Source organism: Scyliorhinus canicula, chromosome 8 (assembly GCF_902713615.1).
Source record: "Scyliorhinus canicula chromosome 8, sScyCan1.1, whole genome shotgun sequence".
Taxonomy (NCBI): domain Eukaryota; kingdom Metazoa; phylum Chordata; class Chondrichthyes; order Carcharhiniformes; family Scyliorhinidae; genus Scyliorhinus; species Scyliorhinus canicula.
Window position 1 is genome coordinate 123,034,196 of NC_052153.1, and position 22,303 is coordinate 123,056,498.

The 22,303-nt window shown below is 48.5% G+C and overlaps 1 protein-coding gene across 1 annotated transcript in view; it reads left to right on the forward strand.

Moving 5' to 3' along the window:
- LOC119970485 (solute carrier organic anion transporter family member 4C1-like) overlaps window positions 1-22,303 on the forward strand; it is a 265,140-nt gene that overhangs the window by 204,107 nt on the left and 38,730 nt on the right. The window contains exon 10 of the mRNA XM_038805185.1: window positions 17,773-17,939. Within this exon, the coding sequence (XP_038661113.1) occupies window positions 17,773-17,939 (167 nt within the window). The remainder of the gene's footprint in view (window positions 1-17,772; window positions 17,940-22,303) is intronic.

Genomic DNA, 22,303 nt, shown 5'->3' on the forward strand with positions numbered 1-22,303 from the left:
CTGCCCGCACGTGGTCTGAGGAGGGGAAGATGGCGGCGCCCACTGGCCGCACGTCGTGGGCGCCGGGACAATAGCGGCGAATGAGCAGGCCTGGCACACTGCAGCGAAATTTCCCTTCTTGCCACAGGCCTTGCAGAGGGCGCTCCGTGCTGGGCAGCGCTGTCGAGGGTGTTTTGACTGCCCACAGAAGTAGAATTTGGGCCACCCGGGATTGGTTGGCTGCCGTGTGGCACAGGCATGGGGCTGGCTAAGGGTGGTCGCTGATGGGGTCAACGCGGGGCAGTTGTCTGCAGAGTCCACGATGCACAGGATGGGTGGGCCACTCAGTCGGCGGCATAGGCCTGAATGTTGCATGATGCAACCGTAAGTGAGAGCACTAGCTTTTTGGTTGCCGCGAGGTCGAGTGTGGCCCCTTCTAGGAGGCGTTGGCAGATGTAGTCAGACCCTATGCCCGTAACAAATGCGTTTCTCATCAGCAAATTCGAGTGTTCCATGGCCGAAACGGCCTCACAGTCACAGTCTCTAACTCGGGCGAGAAGGGCGCACCAGAAATCTTCCAGTGACTCACCGGGAAGCTGGCGCCGCATGGAGAGGAGGTGTCTGGCGTGGATTTTGTTAGTCCACTGAGCATAGTTTTCCTTCAGTAGAGCCATGGCCTCTGCGTAGGTTGGCGCTTCCTGGACGAGTGGGAAGACGTTAGAGCTCAGCCACGTGTAAAGAATCTGGAACTTCTGTGCTTCTGGAATTGTGTCTGGCGCAGACCCGATGTACGCTTCAAAACAGGCAAGTCAATGTTCAAAGTCTTTTTTGGCATTGTCTACCTGAGGATGCAGCTGCAGGCGATCCGGCTTGATGCGGAGGTCCATCTCTGAAAACTCAGTGTAATAAATTGATGCACTTGATGCACTATCAATTACACAAAGATGAGAGTAGAATGTAATCGAGGCTTTATTACACTGAGATGTGTGGCCTCCTAGAGCAGCTGACGAAATGGTTGCTGTATGGGGAGCACACACATTTATACTCCGCCTACTGGGCGGAGCCATTGGCAAGGATCTACCCCTAAACCTGTAGTAAAGCACCAATAACAACATCCTCTATATACAATATATACATCAGTGGTGACTAGCACACTCCCAAACAAAGCTGGAAAGTTTCCTTGAACAATGTGAAGAGGTAACTCCATTTTCTGCTCATTGCCTTCCACAGTCACCTTGGTGAAGCCCTTCAGCGACACAACCTCTTGGGTACATGTCCTCAAGACCACATCAGATAGTTGCAATGGTAGATACTTTAATTTCTAACGGTATATCAGTCCATATGTAAGTTATACTGCAGCACCCGTACACACTAATAGTGTTGCCATTAATTTTAGATAAAATTGTTGCTGGACTCCTTGTACAGTTTCGATGCCAAACTTACATTCCTTAAGCTGAATTTACACTTTGATGCTCATTGAGTCTTCAGTTAGATCACTCAACTGGTAAACTTGCCATGTAGATTTGGCAGTATATTTCTTGGTACACTCCTTTTGTGCTGATGAAGGTTGGTTGACCAACATACCTTGACAGTGTGACCAACTTAACCGCAATTTTTGCATTTGTTCTCCTTGCTCAACATCCTCCAGCCATATATCCCACTTGGATGCAGTGATTACATGGTAGGTTTTTGGTGGACCTGCTTTACAAAGACTCGAACTTATGAACTTTAGCTCAAACTAATGTGGCAGGGGGATGGGAACCAATGCAGGAAGTTGGAAGGTAGTAAAACAGGGACAGAAGCAAAAGGAAGTAAGGGGGAAAGTGCAAGGCAGAGAAGACATCGTCAAAAATCAAAAGGGCGACAGTACAAGGTACAGTGACTGAGGGGAGCTCAGTGATTAGGCCCAGTAATACTAAAAGGAATAAAACTGGAGATGTTAAGATTCAAAACAGAGGTAAAAAAACCAACATAAGTGTACTTTACCTGAATGCTCGTAGTATTCGGAATAAAGTAAATGAGTTGATGGCGCAAATCATCGTGAATGACTATGATTTAGTGGCCATTACTGAAACATGGTTAAAAGATGGTCACGACTGGGAGTTAAATATCCGAGGGTATCAAACTATTCGGAAGGACAGAGTGGATGGTGTAGCTCTGTTATTTAAGGATGACATCCGGGCAATAGTAAGGGATGACATCGGTGCTATGGAGGATAAGGTTGAATCCATTTGGGTGGAAATCAAGAATAGTAAGGTGAAAAAGTCAGTGATAGGAGTAGTCTATCGGCCACCAAATAGGAACCTTATGGTGGGGCAGGCAATAAACAAAGAAATAATTGATGCATGTAGAAATGGTACAGCAGTTATCATGGGGGATTTTAATCTACATGTCGATTGGTTTAACCAGGTCGGTCAAGGCAACCTTGAGGAGGAGTTTATAGAATGTATCTGCGATAGTTTCCTAGAACAGTATATAATGGAACCTACGAGGGAACAAGCGGTCCTAGATCTTGTCCTGTGTAATGAGACAGGATTGATTCATAATTTCATAGTTAGGAATCTTCTCGGAAGGGGCGATCACAATATGGTGGAATTTAAAATACAGATGGAGGGTGAGAAGGTAAAATCAAATACTACTGTTTTGTGTTTAAACAAAGGAGATTACAATGGGATGAGAGAAGAACTAGCTAAGGTAGACTGGGAGCAATGACTTTATGGTGCAACAGTTGAGGAACAATGGAGAACCTTCCAAGCGATTTTTCACAGTGCTCAGCAAAGGTTTATACCAACAAAAAGGAAGGACGGTAGAAAGAGGGAAAATCGACTGTGGATATAAATAAGGGAGAGTATCAAATTGAAGGAAAAAGCATACAAAGTGGCAAAGATTGGTGGGAGACTAGAGGACTGGGAAATATTTAGGGGGCAACAGAAGGCTACTAAAAAAGCTATAAAGAAGAGTAAGATAGAGTATGAGAGTAAACTTGCTCAGAATATAAAAACAGACAGTAAAAGTTTCTACAAATATATAAAACAAAAAAGAGTGGCTAAGGTAAATATAGGTCCTTTAGAGGATGAGAATGGAGATTTAATAATGGGAGATGAGGAAATGGCTGAGGAATTGAACAGGTTTTTTGGGTCGGATAGTAATTGTCCCATTGGGCAGATGCAGCATGGGTTCATAAAGGGCAGGTCGTGCCTAACTAATTTAGTGGAATTTTTTGAGGACATTACCAGTGCAGTAGATAACGGGGAGTCAATGGATGTGGTATATCTGGATTTCCAGAAAGCCTTTGACAAGGTGCCACACAAAGGGTTGCGACATAAGATAAAGATGCATGGCATTCAGGGTAAAGTAGTAGCATGGATAGAGGATTGGTTAATTAATAGAAAGCAAGGAGTGGGGATTAATGGGTGTTTCTCTGGTTGGCAATCAATAGCTAGTGGTGTCCCTCAGGGATCCGTGTTTGTTCACAATTTACATAGATGATTTGGAGTTGGGGACCAAGGGCATTGTGTCCAAGTTTGCAGATGACACTAAGGTGAGTGGTAAAGCGAAAAGTGCAGAGGATACTGGAAGTCTGCAGAGGGATTTGGATAGGTTAAGTGAATGGGCTAGGGTCTGGCAGATGGAATACAATGTTGACAAATGTGAGGTTATCCATTTTGGTAGGAATAACAGCAAACGGGATTATTATTTAAACGATAAAATATTAAAGCATGCCGCTGTGCAGCGAGACCTGGGTGTGCTAGTGCAGGAGTCACAGAAAGTTGGTTTTCAGATGCAACAGGTGATTAAGAAGGCAAATGGAATTTTGTCCTTCATTGCTAGAGGGATGGAGTTTAAGACTAGGGAGGTTATGCTGCAATTGTATAAGGTGTTAGTGAGGCCACACCTGGAGTATTGTGTTCAGTTTTGATCTCCTTACTTGAGAAAGGACGTACTCGCACTGGAGGGTGTGCAGAGGAGATTCCCTAGGTTAATCCCAGAGCTGAAGGGGTTGGATTAGGAGGAGAGGTTGAGTAGACGGGGACTGTACTCGTTGGAATTCAGAAGGATGCGGGGGGATCTTATAGAAACATATAAAATTATGAAATAGATGGGATAGATGCGGGCAGGTTGTTTCCACTGGCGGGTGAAAGCAGAACTAGGGGACATAGCCTCAAAATAAGGGGAAGTAGATTTAGGACTGAGTTTAGGAGGAACTTCTTCACCCAAAGGGTTGTGAATCTATGGAATTCCTTGTCCAGTGAAGCAGTTGAGGCTCCTTCATTAAATGTTTTTAAGATAAAGATAGAAAGTTTTTTGAAGAACAAAGGGATTAAGGGTTATGGTGTTCGGGCCAGAATGTGGAGCTGAGTCCACAAAAGATCAGCCATGATCTCATTGAATGGTGGAGCAGGCTTGAGGGGCCAGATGGCCTACTCCTGTTCCTAGTTCTTATGTTCTTATATTCGAGAATGTGGTTCTCCACCACCTTCTCGAGGATAACTAGGGATGGCAATAAATGTTGGCTTTCGTAGCACCTCTCACATTCCATGAAAGTCAATAAAGAAAGGAAAATAAATGCCATCAGACTTTAATGCAACACAAATTATTATTTAAGAAGTATGGCTTTGCCGATAAGTACACGGAGCAGGATTCTCTGTTGGCGGACACCAAAATCATGAAATGCGATTGGGCGGAGAATGCGTTCCGATGCCAAAATCGCGGCGGGTGCTGATTTGCCGCCAAATCGCAATTCTCCGTCACCTTGACAACAGCATCAATGCGATCCGGAACGCACGTACAGTAAACACCGTTTGCATATCATTAGCGGGACTAACTCGGTATACTCCGGGGCCTCTGCAATTCTCCGCCTCTGATGGGGACAGTTACCAATGGTGCGATTCACTTGTGCTTTTAAAAATCGTAAAACAGCCGCTGTGGCTGATGAGGGAGAGAGAGGAGGTAGAACACGGAGAGGCTTGACCGTGGGCTGCCGGGTTGGACACTGGCTGGGGTCGGGGGGGAGGGGGGGGGGGGTCCTGCCAGGGTTGGGAGGGGGAGGAGGAGGGGGAGTGACAAGGGAAAATGTTCAGTGGCCCGGGTGCCCCCACGGAAATAGGGCGGTGTCCAGGAACGGACCACCAATGCTGTGGAATGCAAGGCAGCCATCTTGCTGCGCTCTCGCAACCCACCCTCCGTCATACCTTCCACACACCCGACTACCACCCGCCAGCAGGGCATCAGGCGGCCCGCCAGGAGCAACGCCCACTGTAGCCCCTAGGGGGGCACGAGGCGGGGGCTGTGGTGCATACCAGGAGCAAGGGCACTGCCAACCGATGGTACCCCTGGTATATGGGACATTTGCCAGGGCCAGAGGCCCCCAAGGTGCTGGGCACCAACGGGGCCGGGGGCGTGGGGATGGGGGATTGGGGGAGGGGGCTGGAGACATGGAGGGGCGGAGCCCGCAGTGCCAACCGGTGCCATGATGTAGCCTGTCAGACCTGGTTGGGCATGGGGGTACGCACCATGCTAACATGTTGGCCTTTCACCCCCTGCTGACAATGGATATTGGAATTCAAGCAGGTGGCTTTCCTAGTAGTCACTGCAGCACTGGGGGATGCGCTGCGGCTGTGTGAGCTGGAGCTGTTCGAGGGGGAGGAGGAAGCTGCAGCAGTGCAGCATGCAGCAGTGGAGCGTGCCACAGTGGAACAAGAGGCAGTCGCCCAGGATGGAGAGCCAGCCGCTCAACAGGCCAAGAAGAGGAAGTGCCAAGGAGGCGCTGCATAGGGCTCGTGTGTGTACCGGCAGAGCCTGTCATTTGAGGACCGAGCCAGATCGAGCATGCCGTTGGAGACTCTGGCTGAGCAGGGAGACAGTGGAACATATCAGCCAGATCATCTGGCACCGCGGGGGAATAGGGAGGACACCCGCTCCCTGTGGCCATCAAGGTGGCGGTTGCCCTAAATTTCTCCGCCACAGGATCCTTCCAGGTGGTGAGTGGGGACATGACCGGGATTTCACAGATCTAAGTGCACAGGCGTATCCATGCTATCACGGAGGCCCTATATGCCCAAGCGGATCATTACATCCATTTCAATGTGGACTGAGCCTACCAGCATGCCCGGGCAGTGGGGATCGCCGCCATCGCCGACATACTCCGGGTCCGGAGGGTGATCGACGGGGTTCATGTTGCCCTGCAAGCACCTGCAGATGACAGGCCACTATACACAAACCAAAAGGGGTTCCACTTGATCAACACGCAGCTAATATGTGACCATCAGCTGCACAATATGCATGTCTGTGCCCGATACCCAGTGAGTGTGCACAACATTTCATCTTGGCACACCCTGTTATGTTTGGTCCCTTGTGCTTTTTGAAGTAACTCACCAAACACTTTGATATATCCAAACCAGGATCCTTGTATTGTGTCCCATGTGGTAGGGTAGCAATCTGAAACAGAGCATGTTATCATGGAGTCTTGCCACTCTTCTGGAACTTATACCTAGCACAAACCAGTCACATGTATGTCCTATTACACTCTTAATCTTCTTCTGAAGATGGCCGGCCGTGTCTCTCTTTATATTTGTGTCCCAGGTCACATGACCTTGGTCTGGAGACCGCATGGTGTGCCTGTACCGCCACCTGATGGTTGGACACAACCCAACTATGATATAGCCCATGGGCATATCACCCCACACTTGACGATTCCTGACATACGCGAGATACCCCCCTGGCTGGTGTGACAGGGGTTATCCACTGTGGTTGTGGCTGATGGTTCTTATCCGGAGGCCACAGACTGATGCTAAGACCCACCACAACACGCCCATGAAGCGACCAGGTCCGTGATCGGCTGGTGCTTTGTGCTCCTGAATATGCGGTTCAGGTGCCTGGATGGCTCTGGAGGGGCTCTCCAATATGACACTGAGAAAGTCGCCAACATTGTGGTGGTCTGCTGCATCCTCCAAAGCACCACGCAGCAGAGGGGTGATGTGCTGGAGGATGAGGATGAACGCCAGTCCTCATCCAATGAGGAGGATGCAGGGAAGGAGGAGGATGGGCACGTCATGGAGCCCAAACAGGCATGGGTGGCCACATGTCATGTGCGCCAGGGCCAATGTGCACGGGATGCTCTGATCGCCTCCAGGTTCACCGACTAGGGGAAGGGGGGGAACACTGGCCAGGAGCACGGGCACCGCATCCCACCCCCCACCACTCCCCTCCTGGCCACACACACTCCCTCTGTGATACATACATGCCGCACAATGGGGTGGGGCCCTGGGTTGGCAGTAACACTGGGCCTTGTCCATGAGATGGAGGATAACAACAACTCGCTCTGCAATGAGCTCTGGTGCTCCGCATCATCTGACTCTGACTCCTGCCTATGTTAGCACCTTGGTGATCCCTGTATGCAAGCTGGCCATTCCATTACACGGTCCTATCGAAAATCTGGGGTGACGGTCGGGGGCGAAGTAGGGGAGAGGGTGTGGAGCCCAGGCCACCCAAACGTATGCCCATTCCCCTCCCCACACTCACCCCCTGTCTGACCAACTCAGACCTGCCCACCCCTCACACCCATCTGACAAGGCACCAAAGGAAGGTTGTAACAGTGTGAACAGAAGTTTAATGTGACAACACATATACAGATTTGTGCCCGAGCCCCTATCACTAAACTGTGCCCTGCATCCGTGCCAATTTAACTGGTGTCTAACTTTCTGGCCTTATGGACCCTAACGCTACATCTGGGTGGTTCCCCAGATGGTGCTGCAGGAGTGGAGATGGCCTGCTGTGATTCCCGCCCTGCGACCTGGGTACCAGTTGGCGGCCGTCTTCTGGGGCGACTGGGCCTGGGTGGATCCGGCTGCCACTCAGCTGTCCCAGTTGGCATGGTGTCACCCTATTCTGCACACTGCCCACCGGATGTGCCAGGGACAGGAGGGGCGGAGTCTGAGTTGCTGGGGTGTTTCAGCACCTCCCCTGTGGGAGTCACTGGCATGGGCCCCATCACTCCTCCTCCCTCAAGGTGTCAGATGGCCCCCGGGCTACTCCATAAGATGGGGTGTGAGCGGAGCTATCCCTTGAGCTTTCCCGCCATCTGGCGCTGCCAGTCCTGGAGGCCCGCTCTGGTCTCAATCGGGATCTGCACGCTCGCGGCCATGGAGCACAGGAAGTGGACCATCTACATCTCGGACTGTGCCACATCATCCATTGACTGTGCGACCACCTTATGGGTATGTGTCACATCAGCCAATGACTGCGCCATCTCCATCTGGAATTGGGTCACCTCCCTCTGTGTCTGCGCCACGTTGCCCACTGCCTGGGCAATGCCACTGAGGTTCCTAGCCATGGCCTGCTGTGACTGGGCCAAGATCAGAAGCGCCACTTCAATGTCCAGGTGACTGTGGGACATGGCCGCCTAGAGTTGGCAGCCCTGTCCTGGGCCTCAGCCAGTGGCTGCACAAAATGCCCCAGGCCATGGACATGCTGATCTATAGCTGAAACCGTCGCTCCCAATGCTTCCACTCCAGACGTTACAAGTGTTGGCCTGGGTGGCACGAATGATGAGCACTACTTCCTGCTCCTGCGATGAGCTTTGGTGAGGATCAGTGCGGGGTTGAAAGGGTGTTGAGATGGAAGTGAGGGTGCAGATAGGAGGGTGTGGGTGGTGAGGGTGGTGTATGGTGAGGGTGGGTGAGGGGGAGGTGAGGGTGGGGGTGAAGGGATGATGGGGGGTGTGAGGGTGGTGTTGCAGTGAGGGGGGTGTGAGCGTGCTGTTGGGGTGGGGGATTTGACACACATGTCACCGTGAACCGCAACTCAGCAGGGTTTCACTTCCTCGCCCGCAGCCGAACTGCACCCCATCAACCTCCCTTTCCTCCGGGCCGCTGACCATGTCCAGGGCCCTCTGCTCTGCGACGGTCAGGGGCCGCAGATTTGATGGTCCCCCCTCCAGTTTTCTCCCTCTCCCGGCAGTTAATGACCATCTCTGCCACCTTTGCCCAGGCACGATGAATGGCAACGGTTGGCAACCTCCTTCCTGGGCCGGGGTACAGGGTGGCCTGCCTCTCCTCCGCCGCGTCCAGGAGGATCTCCAGCTCGGCATCGGTGAAGCATGGAGCTACTCTCCCAGTTTGGGACTTTTTCACGATTTACCCGTTGCACTCAGATCCACGTCAGGTGCAATAGGATTGCCAAATCACATCCTTTTGTATCTCTCACCTTAAACCTATACCCTCTGGCTCTAGACTCCTCTACCTTTGGGAAAAGATGTTGACTGAGCGAAAGTAACAGGGTAGTTGTTATGGGAGACTTTAACTTTCCAAATATTGACTGGAAAAGATATAGTTCAAGTACATTAGATGGGTCGTTCTTTGTACAATGTGTGCAGGAGGGTTTCCTGACACAATATGTTGACAGGTCAACAAGAGGTGAGGCCACATTGGATTTGGTTTTGGGTAATGAATCAGGCCAGGTGTTAGATCTGGAGGTAGGTGAGCACTTTGGAAACAGTGACCACAATTCGGTGACCTTTACGTTAGTGATGGAAAGGGATAAGTATACCCCGCAGGGCAAGAGTTATAGCTGGGGGAAGGGCAATTATGATGCCATTAGACATGACTTAGGATGTGTAGGTTGGAGAAGTAGGCTGCAAGGGTTGGGCACACTGGATATGTGGAGCTTGTTCAAGGAACAGCTATTGCATGTTCTTGATAAGTACGTACCAGTCAGGCAGGGAGGAAGGGGTCGAGCGAGGGAACCGTGGTTTACCAAAGAAGTGGAATCTCTTGTTAAGAGGAAGAAGGAGGCCTATGTGAAGATGAGGCGTGAAATTTCAGTTGGGGCGCTTGATAGTTACAAGGAAGCGAGGAAGGATCTAAAGAGAGAGCTAAGACGAGCAAGGAGGGGACATGAGAAGTCTTTGGCAGGTAGGATCAAGGAAAACCCAAAAGCTTTCTATAGGTATGTAAGGAATAAAAGAATGACTAGGGTAAGAGTAGGGCCAGTCAAGGACAGTGGTGGGAAGTTGTGGGTGGAGGCTGAGGAGATAAGCGAGATACTAAATGAATACTTTTCGTCAGTATTCACTCAGGAAAAAGATAATGTTGTGGAGGAGAATGCTGAGTCCCAGGCTATTAGAATAGATGGCATTGAGGTGCGTAGAGAAGAAGTGTTGGCAATTCTGGACAAGGTGAAAATAGATAAGTCCCTGGGGCCTGATGGGATTTATCCTAGGATTCTCTGGGAAGCCAGGGAAGAGATTGCTGAGCCTTTGGCTTTGATTTTTATGTCATCATTGGCTACAGGAATAGTGCCAGAGGACTGGAGGACTAGCAAATGTGGTCCCTTTGTTCAAGAAGGGGAGTAGAGATAACCTCGGTAACTATAGGCCAGTGAGCCTCACGTCTGTTGTGGGTAAAGTCTTGGAGAGGATTATAAGAGATATGATTTATAATCATCTAGATAGGAATAATATGATTAGGGATAGTCAGCATGGTTTTGTGAATGGTAGGTCATGCCTCACAAACCTTATCGAGTTCTTTGAGAAGGTGACTGAACAGGTAGACGAGGGTAGAGCAGTTGATGTGGTGTATATGGATTTCAGTAAAGCGTTTGATAAGGTTCCCCACGGTCGTCTATTGCAGAAAATACGGAGGCTGGGGATTGAGGGTGATTTAGAGATGTGGATCAGAAATTGGCTAGTTGAAAGAAGACAGAGGGTGGTGGTTGATGGCAAATGTTCAGAATGGAGTTCAGTTACGAGTGGCGTACCACAAGGATCTGTTCTGGGGCCGTTGCTGTTTGTCATTTTTATAAATGACCTAGAGGAGGGCACAGAAGGTTGGGTGAGTAAATTTGCAGACGACACTAAAGTCGGTGGAGTTGTAGACAGTGTGGAAGGATGTTGCAGGTTACAGAGGGACATAGATAAGCTGCAGAGCTGGGCTGAGAGGTGGCAAATGTAGTTTAATGTAGAGAAGTGTGAGGTGATTCACTTTGGAAAGAATAACAGGAATGCGGAATATTTGGCTAATGGTAAAATTCTTAGCAGTGTGGATGAACAGAGGGATCTCGGTGTCCATGTACATAGATCCCTGAAAGTTGCCATCCAGGTTGATAGGGTTGTGAAGAAGGCCTATGGTGTGTTGGCCTTTATTGGTAGAGGGATTGAGTTCCGGAGCCATGTGGTCATGTTGCAGCTGTACAAAACTCTGGTACGGCCGCATTTGGAGTATTGTGTACAGTTCTGGTCGCCTCATTATAGGAAGGACGTGGAAGCTTTGGAACGGGTGCAGAGGAGATTTACCAGGATGTTGCCTGGTATGGAGGGAAAATCTTATGAGGAAAGGCTGATGGACTTGAGGTTGTTTTCGTTAGAGAGAATAAGGTTAAGAGGTGACTTAATAGAGGCATACAAAATGATCAGAGGGTTAGATAGGGTGGACAGTGAGAGCCTTCTCCCGCGGATGGAGGTGGCTAGCACGAGGGGACATAGCCTTAAATTGAGGGGTAATAGATATAGGACAGACGTCAGAGGTAGGTTTTTTACGCAAAGAGTGGTGAAGCCGTGGAATGCCCTACCTGCAACAGTAGTGAACTCGCCAACATTGAGGGCATTTAAAAGTTTATTGGATAAGCATATGGATGATAATGGCATAGTGTAGGTTAGATGGCCTTTAGTTTTTGACTTCCCATGTCGGTGCAACATCGTGGGCCGAAGGGCCTGTACTGCGCTGTATCGTTCTATGTTCTATCTACCTTATCTATACCCCTCATTATTTTATAGACCTCTGCAACATCACCCCTAAGCCCCCTTCGCTCCAGGGAAAAAAATTCCGGCCTATCCTGCCTCTCCTTATAACTCGACCTTAAAGTCCTGGTAGCATCCTCGTAAATCTCTTCTGAACTCTTTATATCCTTCCTATAATAGGGCGACCAGAACTGAACACAGTATTCCATGTGTTGTCTTACCAACGTCTTGTACAATTTCAACAAGATGTCTCAACTTCTGTATTCAATTTTCTGACCAATAAAACCTAGCATGCTGAATGCCTTCTTCACCTCCCTGTCCACCTGTGCCTCTACCTTCAATGAGCTATGAACCTGTACTTCTAGATCTCTTTGTTCTGTAACACTCCCCAACTCCTTACCATTAACTGAGTAGGTCCTGCCCTGATTTGACCAAAATACATCACCTCACATGTATCCAAATTAACCTCCATCTGCCATTCACCGGCCCACTGGCCCAATTGGTCAAGATCCTGTTGCAATCTTATAATAACCTTCTTCACTATCTACTATGCCACCAATCTTGGTGTCATCTGCAAACTTACTCACCATGCCTCCTACATACTCATCCAAGTCATTAATAGAATAACAAATATCAGTGGACCCAGTACCGATCCCTGAGGTACACCGCTGGTCACAGGCCTCCAGTTCGAAAGACAGCCCTCCATAACCACCCTTTGGCTTCAGTCGCCAAGCCAATTTTGTATCCAATTGGCTACCTCACCCTGGATTCCGTGAGATTTAGCCTTTTGCAACAACCTACCGTGCGGAACCTTGTCAAAGGCCTTGCTAAAGTCCATGGAGATGACGTCGACCGCACTGCACTCATCTACCTTCTGCGTTACCTCTTCAAAACACTCAATCACATTCGTGAGACATGACTTTCCCCTTACAAAGCCATGCTGATTTTCCCTAATTAGCCCTTGCCTGTCTGAATGCCTGTAGAACCTGTCTCTTAGAATACCATCTAACAACTTACCCACTACATAAGTAAGGCTCAACTGTCAGTTGTTCCCAGGCTTATCCTTTCCACGCTTCTTAAAAAGGGGCACAACATTTGCTACCTTCCAACCTCTCCTGTGCCTGTCGACGATTCAAATATCTCAGTTAGGGGGTGGCAATTTCTTCCTTAGCCTCCCAAAATGTCCTGGGATACTTCTCATCAAGTCCCGGGGATTTATCTGTCTTGATGCGCTTTAATATCTTCAGCACCTCCTTCTCTATAATATGTACAGTCTTCCAGATTACTTCCCCAATTTCCCTAACATTCATGCCTTTCTCAACAGTAAATACTGATGAGAAATATTCATTTAGGACCACTCCCATCCCTTGTGGATCTGCACATATATGACCGTGTTTATCCTGAAGAGGCCCTAACCTCTCGTCACTCTTTTACCCTTTATGTATCTGTAAATGCTCTTTGAATTTTCCTTTGCCTTATCTGCCAAGACAAACTCATATCCCCTATTTGCCCTCCTGATTTCACTTTTTTTGTTTAGAAAATATTTTATTGAGGCATTTATAATTTTTACAATTTTAAACATCAAATTTCAACAGAAACAAAAACACAATAACATAACCAACAAACCCCCCGGCACAAACCCCAGCCAACATGGCTTACACAAACACTGCCACCTTCCCCAACCACCCCTCCGTTGGTTCTCCTATCCTTATTCATCTCCCCCATGCCTCCCCTTTGAGCCCCCCCTCCCCCCACCCTGCTGACAGCTAAACTTTCCTTGAAGAAGTCGATGAATGGCTGGCACCTCCGAGCAAGCCCCTGGAACAAACCTCTCACCCCAAATTTAATTTCTTTGAGTCTGAGAACCCCATTCATCATGTCGCGAATCCACACCCCTGACTTTGGGGGCTCCGAGTCACTCCACCCTAGTAAGATCCGTCTCCAGGCCACCAGGGAGGCAAAAGCCAGGACGTTGGCCTCTCACCTGGGCTCTCGGGTCTTCCGACACACCGAAGATCGCCACCTCTGGTCTCAGAACGACCCTCACTTTTAAGACCTCTGACATGACGTCCGTAAACCTCTACCAGAAACCCCTCAGCCTCGTACACACCCAAAACATATGGACAAGTTTAGCAGGACTCCCCGCACAGCGCCCACACCTATCTTCCACCCTGTCAAAGAACCTGCTCATCCGGGCCACAGTCATATGTGCCCTGTAGACCTTCTTAAACTGGATCAGGTTGAACCTGGCACACGACGAGGATGCATTCACTCTCCTCAGGGCCTCCTCCCATAACCCGACCTCCAACTCCCCACTGATTTCTCTCTTAACTTTATTCCGATAAGCTGTATACTCTTCAAGGGATCCACTTGATCCCAGCTGCCTATGCATGTCACATGCCTCCTTCTTCCTTTTGACCATGGCCTCAATATTCCAAGTCATCCACGGTTCACTACTTCTACCAGCCTTATCTTTCACTCTTAAGAGGAATGTGCTCACCCTGAACCCTAGTTTTTTTTTATAAATGTTTTTATTCAGTTTTCATATTTTATGTTGAACAAATTACAAATTGTTAGGAGAGAAAAAGAACAAAAAAAAAAAACAACAAACAAACACGCAAAAATTAACATACATATTTACAGGTAAGCATCTTCGTAGTAGTAACTGCGCCCGCCCCCCCCCCCCCCCCCTCAACATGTTTATTTAGTTTGGTTTTGGGCCTTAGCTAGCCATCGAACCCCCGTACCGAACCTGTAGCCCCCCCCCCCCTCCCGCTACCTTCCCCCGACTATTCTTCCTCTTGTACATTGGCCACAAATAGGTCCCGGAACAGTTGCATGAATGGCTCCCACGTTCTGTGGAAGCCGTCGTCCGACCCTCGGATGGCAAATTTGATTTTCTCCATTTGGAGAGATTCCGAGAGGTCGGACAGCCAGTCCGCAGCTCTGGGCGGTGCTGCTGACCGCCAGCCAAACAGGATTCTACGGCGGGCGATCAGGGAGGCAAAGGCAAGGGCGTCCGCCCTCCTCCCCAGGAATAGATCTGGCTGTTCTGAAACCCCGAAGACCGCCACTATCGGGCATGGCTCCACCCTCACTCCCACCACTTTGGACATAACCTCGAAGAAGGCTGTCCAGTACTCCACGAGTCTGGGGCAAGACCAGAACATGTGGGCGTGGTTGGCCGGGCCTCTTTGGCACCGTTCACATCTGTCTTCCACCTCCGGGAAGAACCTACTCATACGGGTTCTTGTTAAGTGGGCTCTATGTACCACTTTTAGTTGCGTCAGGCTGAGCCTTGCGCACGTGGAGGTGGAGTTGACCCTATGCAGTGCTTCGCTCCAGAGTCCCCACCCTATCTCCATCCCCAGGTCGTCCTCCCATTTCCTTCTTGTTGCGTCCAGTACGGTGTCGTCCCTATCTACCAGTCGGTCATACATGTCACTACAGTTCCCTTTCTCTAGGATACTTGCGTCCAGTAGGTCTTCCAGTAGTGTCTGTCGTGGCGGTTGTGGGTACGTCCTTGTCTCCTTTCGTAGGAAGTTTTTGAGCTGCAGGTACCGTAGCTCGTTCCCCCCAGCTAGCTGAAACTTCTCTGTCAGTTCGTCCAGTGTTGCGATCCTGTCGTCCGTGTATAGGTCCCTGACTGTCAGTGTCCCCCCCGTCCTGCCTCCACCTTTTGAAGGTGGCGTCAGTCAGTGCTGGTGTGAACCTATGGTTGTTGCAGATGGGAGCCCTGTTCGACATTTTGGTCAGGCCAAGTTGCTGCCGCAGTTGGTTCCAGGATTGGAGGGTGGCTGTCACCACTGGGCTGCTGGAGTGTTTTTTGGGTGGGGATGGGAGTGCTGCCGTGGCGAGGGCCCGGAGGGAGGTTCCCATGCAGGAGGCCTCCTCCGCACGCACCCACTCAGCCTCTGGCTCCTGGATCCATCCCCTTACTCGCTCGGCTGTTGCTGCCCAGTGGTAGAATTGTAGATTCGGGAGGGCTAGCCCTCCCCTGGTTTTTGTTTTTTGTAAGACCTTCTTTGGGATCCTAGCATTTTTACCCCCCCATACGAACGCCATGATGAGTTTGTCCAGCGCTTTGAAAAAGGCCTTGGGGATGTAGGTCGGAATGGATCTAAACAGGAAGAGGAACCTGGGCAGTACGTTCATTTTGATCGTCTGAACTCTCCCCGCGAGGGAGAGCGGGAGTGTGTTCCATCTTTGCAGGTCCTTTTTAACTTCCTCCGTCAGGCTGGTGAGGTTCCATTTGTGGATCCCTTTCCAGTCATGGGCTATTTGGATCCCCAGGTAGCGGAATTTATGTCGGGCTTGATTGAACGGCAGCCCCTTTAGTGCTGCCCCCCCCCCCCCCTTGCGGGTGTACTGGGAAGATCTCACTTTTGCTCATGTTGAGTTTGTTGCCCGAGAAGGCTCCAAACTCTTTCAGGAGCGCGATGATTCCGTCCATGCTGCTTTGTGGGTCCGAGATATAGAGGAGCAGATCATCCGCATAGAGTGAGACTCTGTGCTCTCTACCTCCCCTTCGGATCCCCCTCCAATTTTTTGCTGCCCTGAGCGCGATTGCTAGCGGTTCAATTGCTAGTGCGAACAGCAGCGGGGACAGTGGGCATCCTTGTCTGGTGCCCCTGTGCAGCTGGAAGTATTGGGAGTTGGTATTGTTGGTCTGTACACTCGCCATGGGAGCGTTGTACAGGAGCTTTACCCAAGCGGTGAACCCTGTTCCAAGCCCGAACCGCTCCAGTACCTCTATGAGGTATTTCCACTCGACTCTGTCGAAGGCCTTTTCTGCGTCCAGGGAGACGATCACCTCTTGTGTTCTCTCCCCGGAGGGGGTCATTATCACGTTCAGCAGGCGCCTGATGTTCGCGGTAAGCTGTCTACCTTTGACAAAGCCCGTCTGGTCCTCTGTGACCACCTCAGGTACACAGTCTTCTAGCCTCTTGGCTAGGATTTTGGCCCTGAACCCTAGTTAACACACTTTTGAAAGACTCCCACTTACCAGCTGTCCTCTTGCCGGTAAACAGGCTCCCCCAATCAACTTTTGAAAGTTCCCAGGCCTAATAACATCAAAATTGGCCGTGCCCCAATTTAGAATTTTAACTTTTGGTCCAGAACTATCATTCTCCATAGCTATCTTAAAACTAATGGAATTATGGCCACTGGCCCCAAAGTGATCCCTCACTAACACTTCCATCACCTGCCCTTCCTTATTCCCTAAAAGGAGGTCAAGTTTTGTCCCCTCTCTCGTCAGGCCATCCACATATTGAATGAAGAATTCTTCCTGAATACACTCAACAAATTTCTCTCCATGCAAACCCCTAGTGCTATGGCTGTCCCAGTTAATGTTGGGAAAGTTAAAGGCCCCTACTATTGCCACCCTATTTTTTCGGCAGCTATCTGTATTCTCCTTACATATTTTCGTCTCGATTTTCCGCTGACTGTTTCGGGACCTATAGGACAGTCCTATCAGAGCGATCTCACCCTTCTTATTTTTCAGTTCTCCCCTTATAGACTCAGTGGACGAACCCTTGGATATACCCTCTCTCTGTACTGCGGTGATGTTGTCCCTAATCAAAAACTCAACCCCCCCTCCCCTCCTATCTCCTGGTCTATCTTTCCTACAGCATCTGCACCCCAGAACATCGAGCTGCCAGTCCTGCCCCTCCTTTAGCCATGTTTCATTAATAGCTATAATATTTCAGTCCCATGTACCTATCCATGCCCTGAGTTCTTCTGCCTTGCCCATTAGGCCTCTTGCATTGAAATAAATGCAGTTCAATCTGTTTCTCTGCCTTCGACTTTTCTCCTTCCTGGCTTTTGTTTCTATCTCCTCTTTACTATCAGACATGACACAAAGTGATGCCGTCCAGGAATGTACATTAAAAATTGAATGCTATGAGTAATGAATTGGCTGCTCTATAAATGTGATTTCCTCGGGAATTGTGTTAGAAAAATGTTCCTGCTGCGCTTTTCTCGAAATTACAGCAGTCACATAAGAAGCAGTTCAGTGGAAATTCTGGGTGTATTAATTGTCATTACCTTTTGTATTGCAGATTTACCAGAACTGTTCTTGTATCCAGTATGTTGGAAATAAGTTTTCTGCACAAGAAGGAAAATGTGACACTGCATGTAACAAGCTGCCCGTATTTCTGGGATTTTTTTTGCTAGCTGTTATTTTCACATTCATGACTGGCACACCAATTACAGTAGCTGTTCTCAGGTATGCTATATATTCAGTATCCATACAGCAAGAACCACTTTAATTTGGAGCTAAATCTTTCTGTGAAGTTTTGAGATATGTCAATGTGATAATGTATTTTAGAAATGTAAATATAATTTGTATAATAATTTATCGAATCTGATTTGAACACAGTATACATGGTGTTGACTAGTCTTACGGAACCAGTATTATGCATTGAACTTAGAAGATGCAACATAATTCATTACTTGACACTTTACATTAACATATTTATTCCGCATACAAATTCCTTTTTAAATGCAATCTATGAGGTTGGTGCTGAGATTTTTGTCTGCCTTTAATTTAGTCGTTGCACTTGGTAATAACCTCACATCCTTCAAATCGCATGGGAGACTGATCAAGAAGGTAAGAGTCCATGGGATCCAGGGCAATTTGGCACATTGGATCCAAAATTGACTTAGTGGCGGGAGGCAGAGGATGTTGGTTGAAAGTTGTTTTTGTGACTGGACGCCTGTGTCACTGGTGTACCGCAGGGATCGGTGCTGGGTCTCTTGCTATTGACTCTGGTGTAGCGTACTCAAATGATCTGGACATGAATGTAGGAGGTATGATCAATTAGTTTGCAGATGACACAAAAATTGGGGGCGTGGTAAATAGTGAGGAGGAAAGCTTTAGATTATGAGACAATATAGATGAGTTGGTTAGATGGCCAGAACACTAGCAGTTCAGGTCACCACACAATAGAGAGGGAGTGATTGCGCTGGAGAGGGTGCAGAGGAGATTCATCAGGATGTTGCCTGTTCTGGAACGTTTCAACTGTGAAGAGAGACTGGAAAGTCTGGGGTTGTTTTTCTTGGAGCAGAGAAGGCTTGAGGGGAGACCTGATTGAGGTGTATAGTATTACGGGGAGCATAGATACGGTTGATAGGAAGGAACTTTTTCCCTTAGCATAAGGGTCAATAACCATGGGGCATAGATTGAAGGTAATGGTCAGGAGGTTTAGAGGGGATGTGAAGGAAAACATTTTCTCCCGGAGGGTGGTGGGAATCCGGAAGTCACTGTCTAAAAGGGTGGTAGAGGCAGGAACCCTCACAATATTTAAGAAGTATTTAGATGAACACTTGAAATACCCTAGCATACAAAGCTACAGGCCAAGTTCTGGAAAATGGGGTTAGAGTAGATAGGTGTTGATGGCAGCACAGGCATGATAGGCTGAATGGCCTCTTTCGAACTGTAAAAACTCTATGACTCTAAGTTTCTCAGTTTGTACTATCCACACTTACTCAGGCTGCAAAACCCCAGGGTTATTTGGTGCCTTGCTTGGTGCTAACACACTTACATGTATTGTGCTTGGAAACAACCTGGCAACTCTCTACCTACTGTCACCTTTTTACCGAAAGTTCCTTATATTTACAGGAACCCAAAATCTTGTGCAACTCAATGGCAACTTCTGTAGCCTCTTACAGTAGACCATAGAGGTGGCGCAACCAAAACCTTTTCTTCCCTCAGCTTTGTCCATAAATAAAGTGTTAAATAGCATGATCAGTCCATTTCTGTGCCATGAGTTTAAAAAGACAATCTGCCTATCATATAAATGAGTAACATGGTATATAAATTTAGTGCCAGTGTGATGCCAGGGATATAAGCCATGACCCAACGACTGCCTGATTGCATCATGCAGCAAACTCCCTTTGCAACTGGCCGGACTCAACCAGCCCATGCTTGCAAAACTCAAAACATAGGGTAGAATTGTCCTAACTCACGTGCGGTCAGTTTGTGGTGGGTGGGCACGGTGATTCTGGCGGGAGCCAAAAAGTCAGCATCCTGCTGCCGTAAAAAACCCATTGCAATTCTCCCAATGGCGGGTTAGGACGGCGCAATAGCACAGTGGTTAGCACTGCTGCCCCACAGCACCAGGGACCCAGGTTTAATTCCGGAGTCGGTAACTGTCTAAGTGGAGTTAGCACTTTCTCCCTGTGACTGCGTGGATCTCCTTCGGGTCTTCCGTATCCTCCCACAGTCCAAAGAAGTGCAGGTTAGGTGGATTGGCCATGCTAACTTACCCCTTAGTGTCCAGGGATGTGCAGGTTGCATGGCGTTATGGGGTTGAGGGGATAGGCTGAGGGTGTGGGTCCAGGTAGGGTGCTCTTTCAGAGGACTGGTGCAGACTCGATAGGACGAATGGCCTCCTTCCGCAGTGTAGGGATTCTATGAATTAGCAAGTCTTTCTTCCCACTGGCTGGTGGCACAAACACCAATTTCATTAATTTGCATGAATGCTCATTAAAACAGCTGCCCGTCAAAATCCCATCGACCTTCCAATCTTGTGTCATACCAGCAGGAAATCAAGTCGGCATCAAATGTGATTGCGAAAGAGTGGCATGCACAGGCGACTCTTAAGTTCGCCAGAGACATTCCAGGTGAGTGCAACACGCAAAGCCTACTTGCCATAGTGCTGCACTACTCCTGATGTGCATTTCTCTGTCTGCTGGGACAGACCGGTACCTGCCTCCATCTCCATGCTGAGCTGGTCTTCATGGAAAGCATCATGCTGCTGGACCCATAGACCTTCCTATGTCGCCATGTTAGAGCAGTACTGTGCCTGGGGTTGGCAAGGTTCCTCCGCACCCCCCCAAACCCCGGTGCCACACAACAATGTTTATTTGGACATGACTGTGCTGTGGGACTCATGCACCCACCACAATAAAGGTTTCAAGTTCAAATGCGGGTGGGTTGTGAGGTGAGGGTGGTGGTGGGGGTGTGCAGATGAAGACAAGGTGGAAAGAGAGCTGTGCAAGGAATGGGGTAGGGAAAGGGCAAGGGCTCATGTTGACAGACAGAGGGGCCTGCCGTTCATCATGCATTCCCTTGCTTTCTTTGTCCTGCCCAAGTGCATCACCTCAGATTTATGCAGATGGAATTCCATTTTCCATTGATCAACCCACCTGACCAGCCTGTCAATATCCTCCTGTAATCGAAGGCTGTCCTTCTCACTATTTACCACCCCACCGATTTTTGTATCATTCGCAGACTTACTGATCAACCCTCCTACATTCATATCTAAATCATTTATATAAACCGCAAACAACAAAGGCCCCAACACTGATCCCTGCAAGATTCCACTGGGCACAGGCTTCCAGTCCGAAACATACCCCTCGACCATCACCCTCTGCTTCCTGGCACTCTGCCAATTCTGGATCTAATTTACCAAATTTCTTTGGATCGCATGTTCTCTTACCTTTGCCTTCAGTCTCCCATGTGGGACCTTATCAAAAGCCTTGCTGAAGTCCAAATAGACTACATCAAATGCATTACCCTCATCTACACACCTGGTCACCGCTTCAAAAAACTCAATCAAGTTGGTCAGAGATGACCGCCCCTTAACAAAACCATGCTGACTGTTCTTGATTAATCCCTGCCTCTCCAAATACAGATTAATTTTGTCTCTCAGAATTTCTTACATTAGTTTCCCCACCATTGAGGTTAGACTGACTGGCATGTAGTTTCCTGGTTTGTCCCTTCCTCCTTTCTTGAATAATGGTACCATATTGGCTATCCTCCAATCCTCCGGTACCTCTCATGTGGCCAGAATGGAATTGAAAATTATTGCCAACATCCCTGCTGTTTCCTCCCCTACCTCACTCACAAGCCTGGGATAGATTTAATCCGTCCCAGGATATTTGTCTACTTTTGAGCATGACAGACCAACCAGAACCTCCCCTCTGTCTGTATTAATTCATTTAATTTTATAACAGTCCTTCTCCAATTTCTATACTCCCACCAGCCCTTTCATTAGTGAACACCGACAGAAAGTATTCATTGAGACCTATGTCCTCTGGCTCCACATACAAATGACTACTTTGGCCTTTATAGGCCCTACTCTTTCTTCAGTTACCCTTTTACCCTTAATGTCAAAGAATTTAGGATTTTCCTTTATTTGACCTGCCAGTATCCTTTCATGTCCCTTTTTTCTCTCTTAATTTCCTTTTCAAGTTCACTTTTACACATTCTATATGCCTCTAGGGCTTCTGCTCTTTTGAACCCTTGATATCTGCCATAAGCTTTCCTTTTTCCCTTTATCCAATGCTGTATATCCCTCATTATCCAGGATTCACTTGATTTGTTGGTCCCACCTTTTTTCTTGATTGGTATACGTCGGCCCTGTACTCTCCCTATTTCCTTCTTGAGTGTGTCCCACTGTTCTGTCACAGATTTACCGAAATGTGTCTGCTCCCAGTCCACTCTGGCCAAATGATATCTGATCTTATTAAAAGCAGCCTTCCTTTTCCATAACAATCTTCAATCTAACCGAGTTATGATTACTGCCTGCAAAATGCTCCCCCACTGATACATCAATGACTTGCCCGGCTTCGCTAACTAAAATT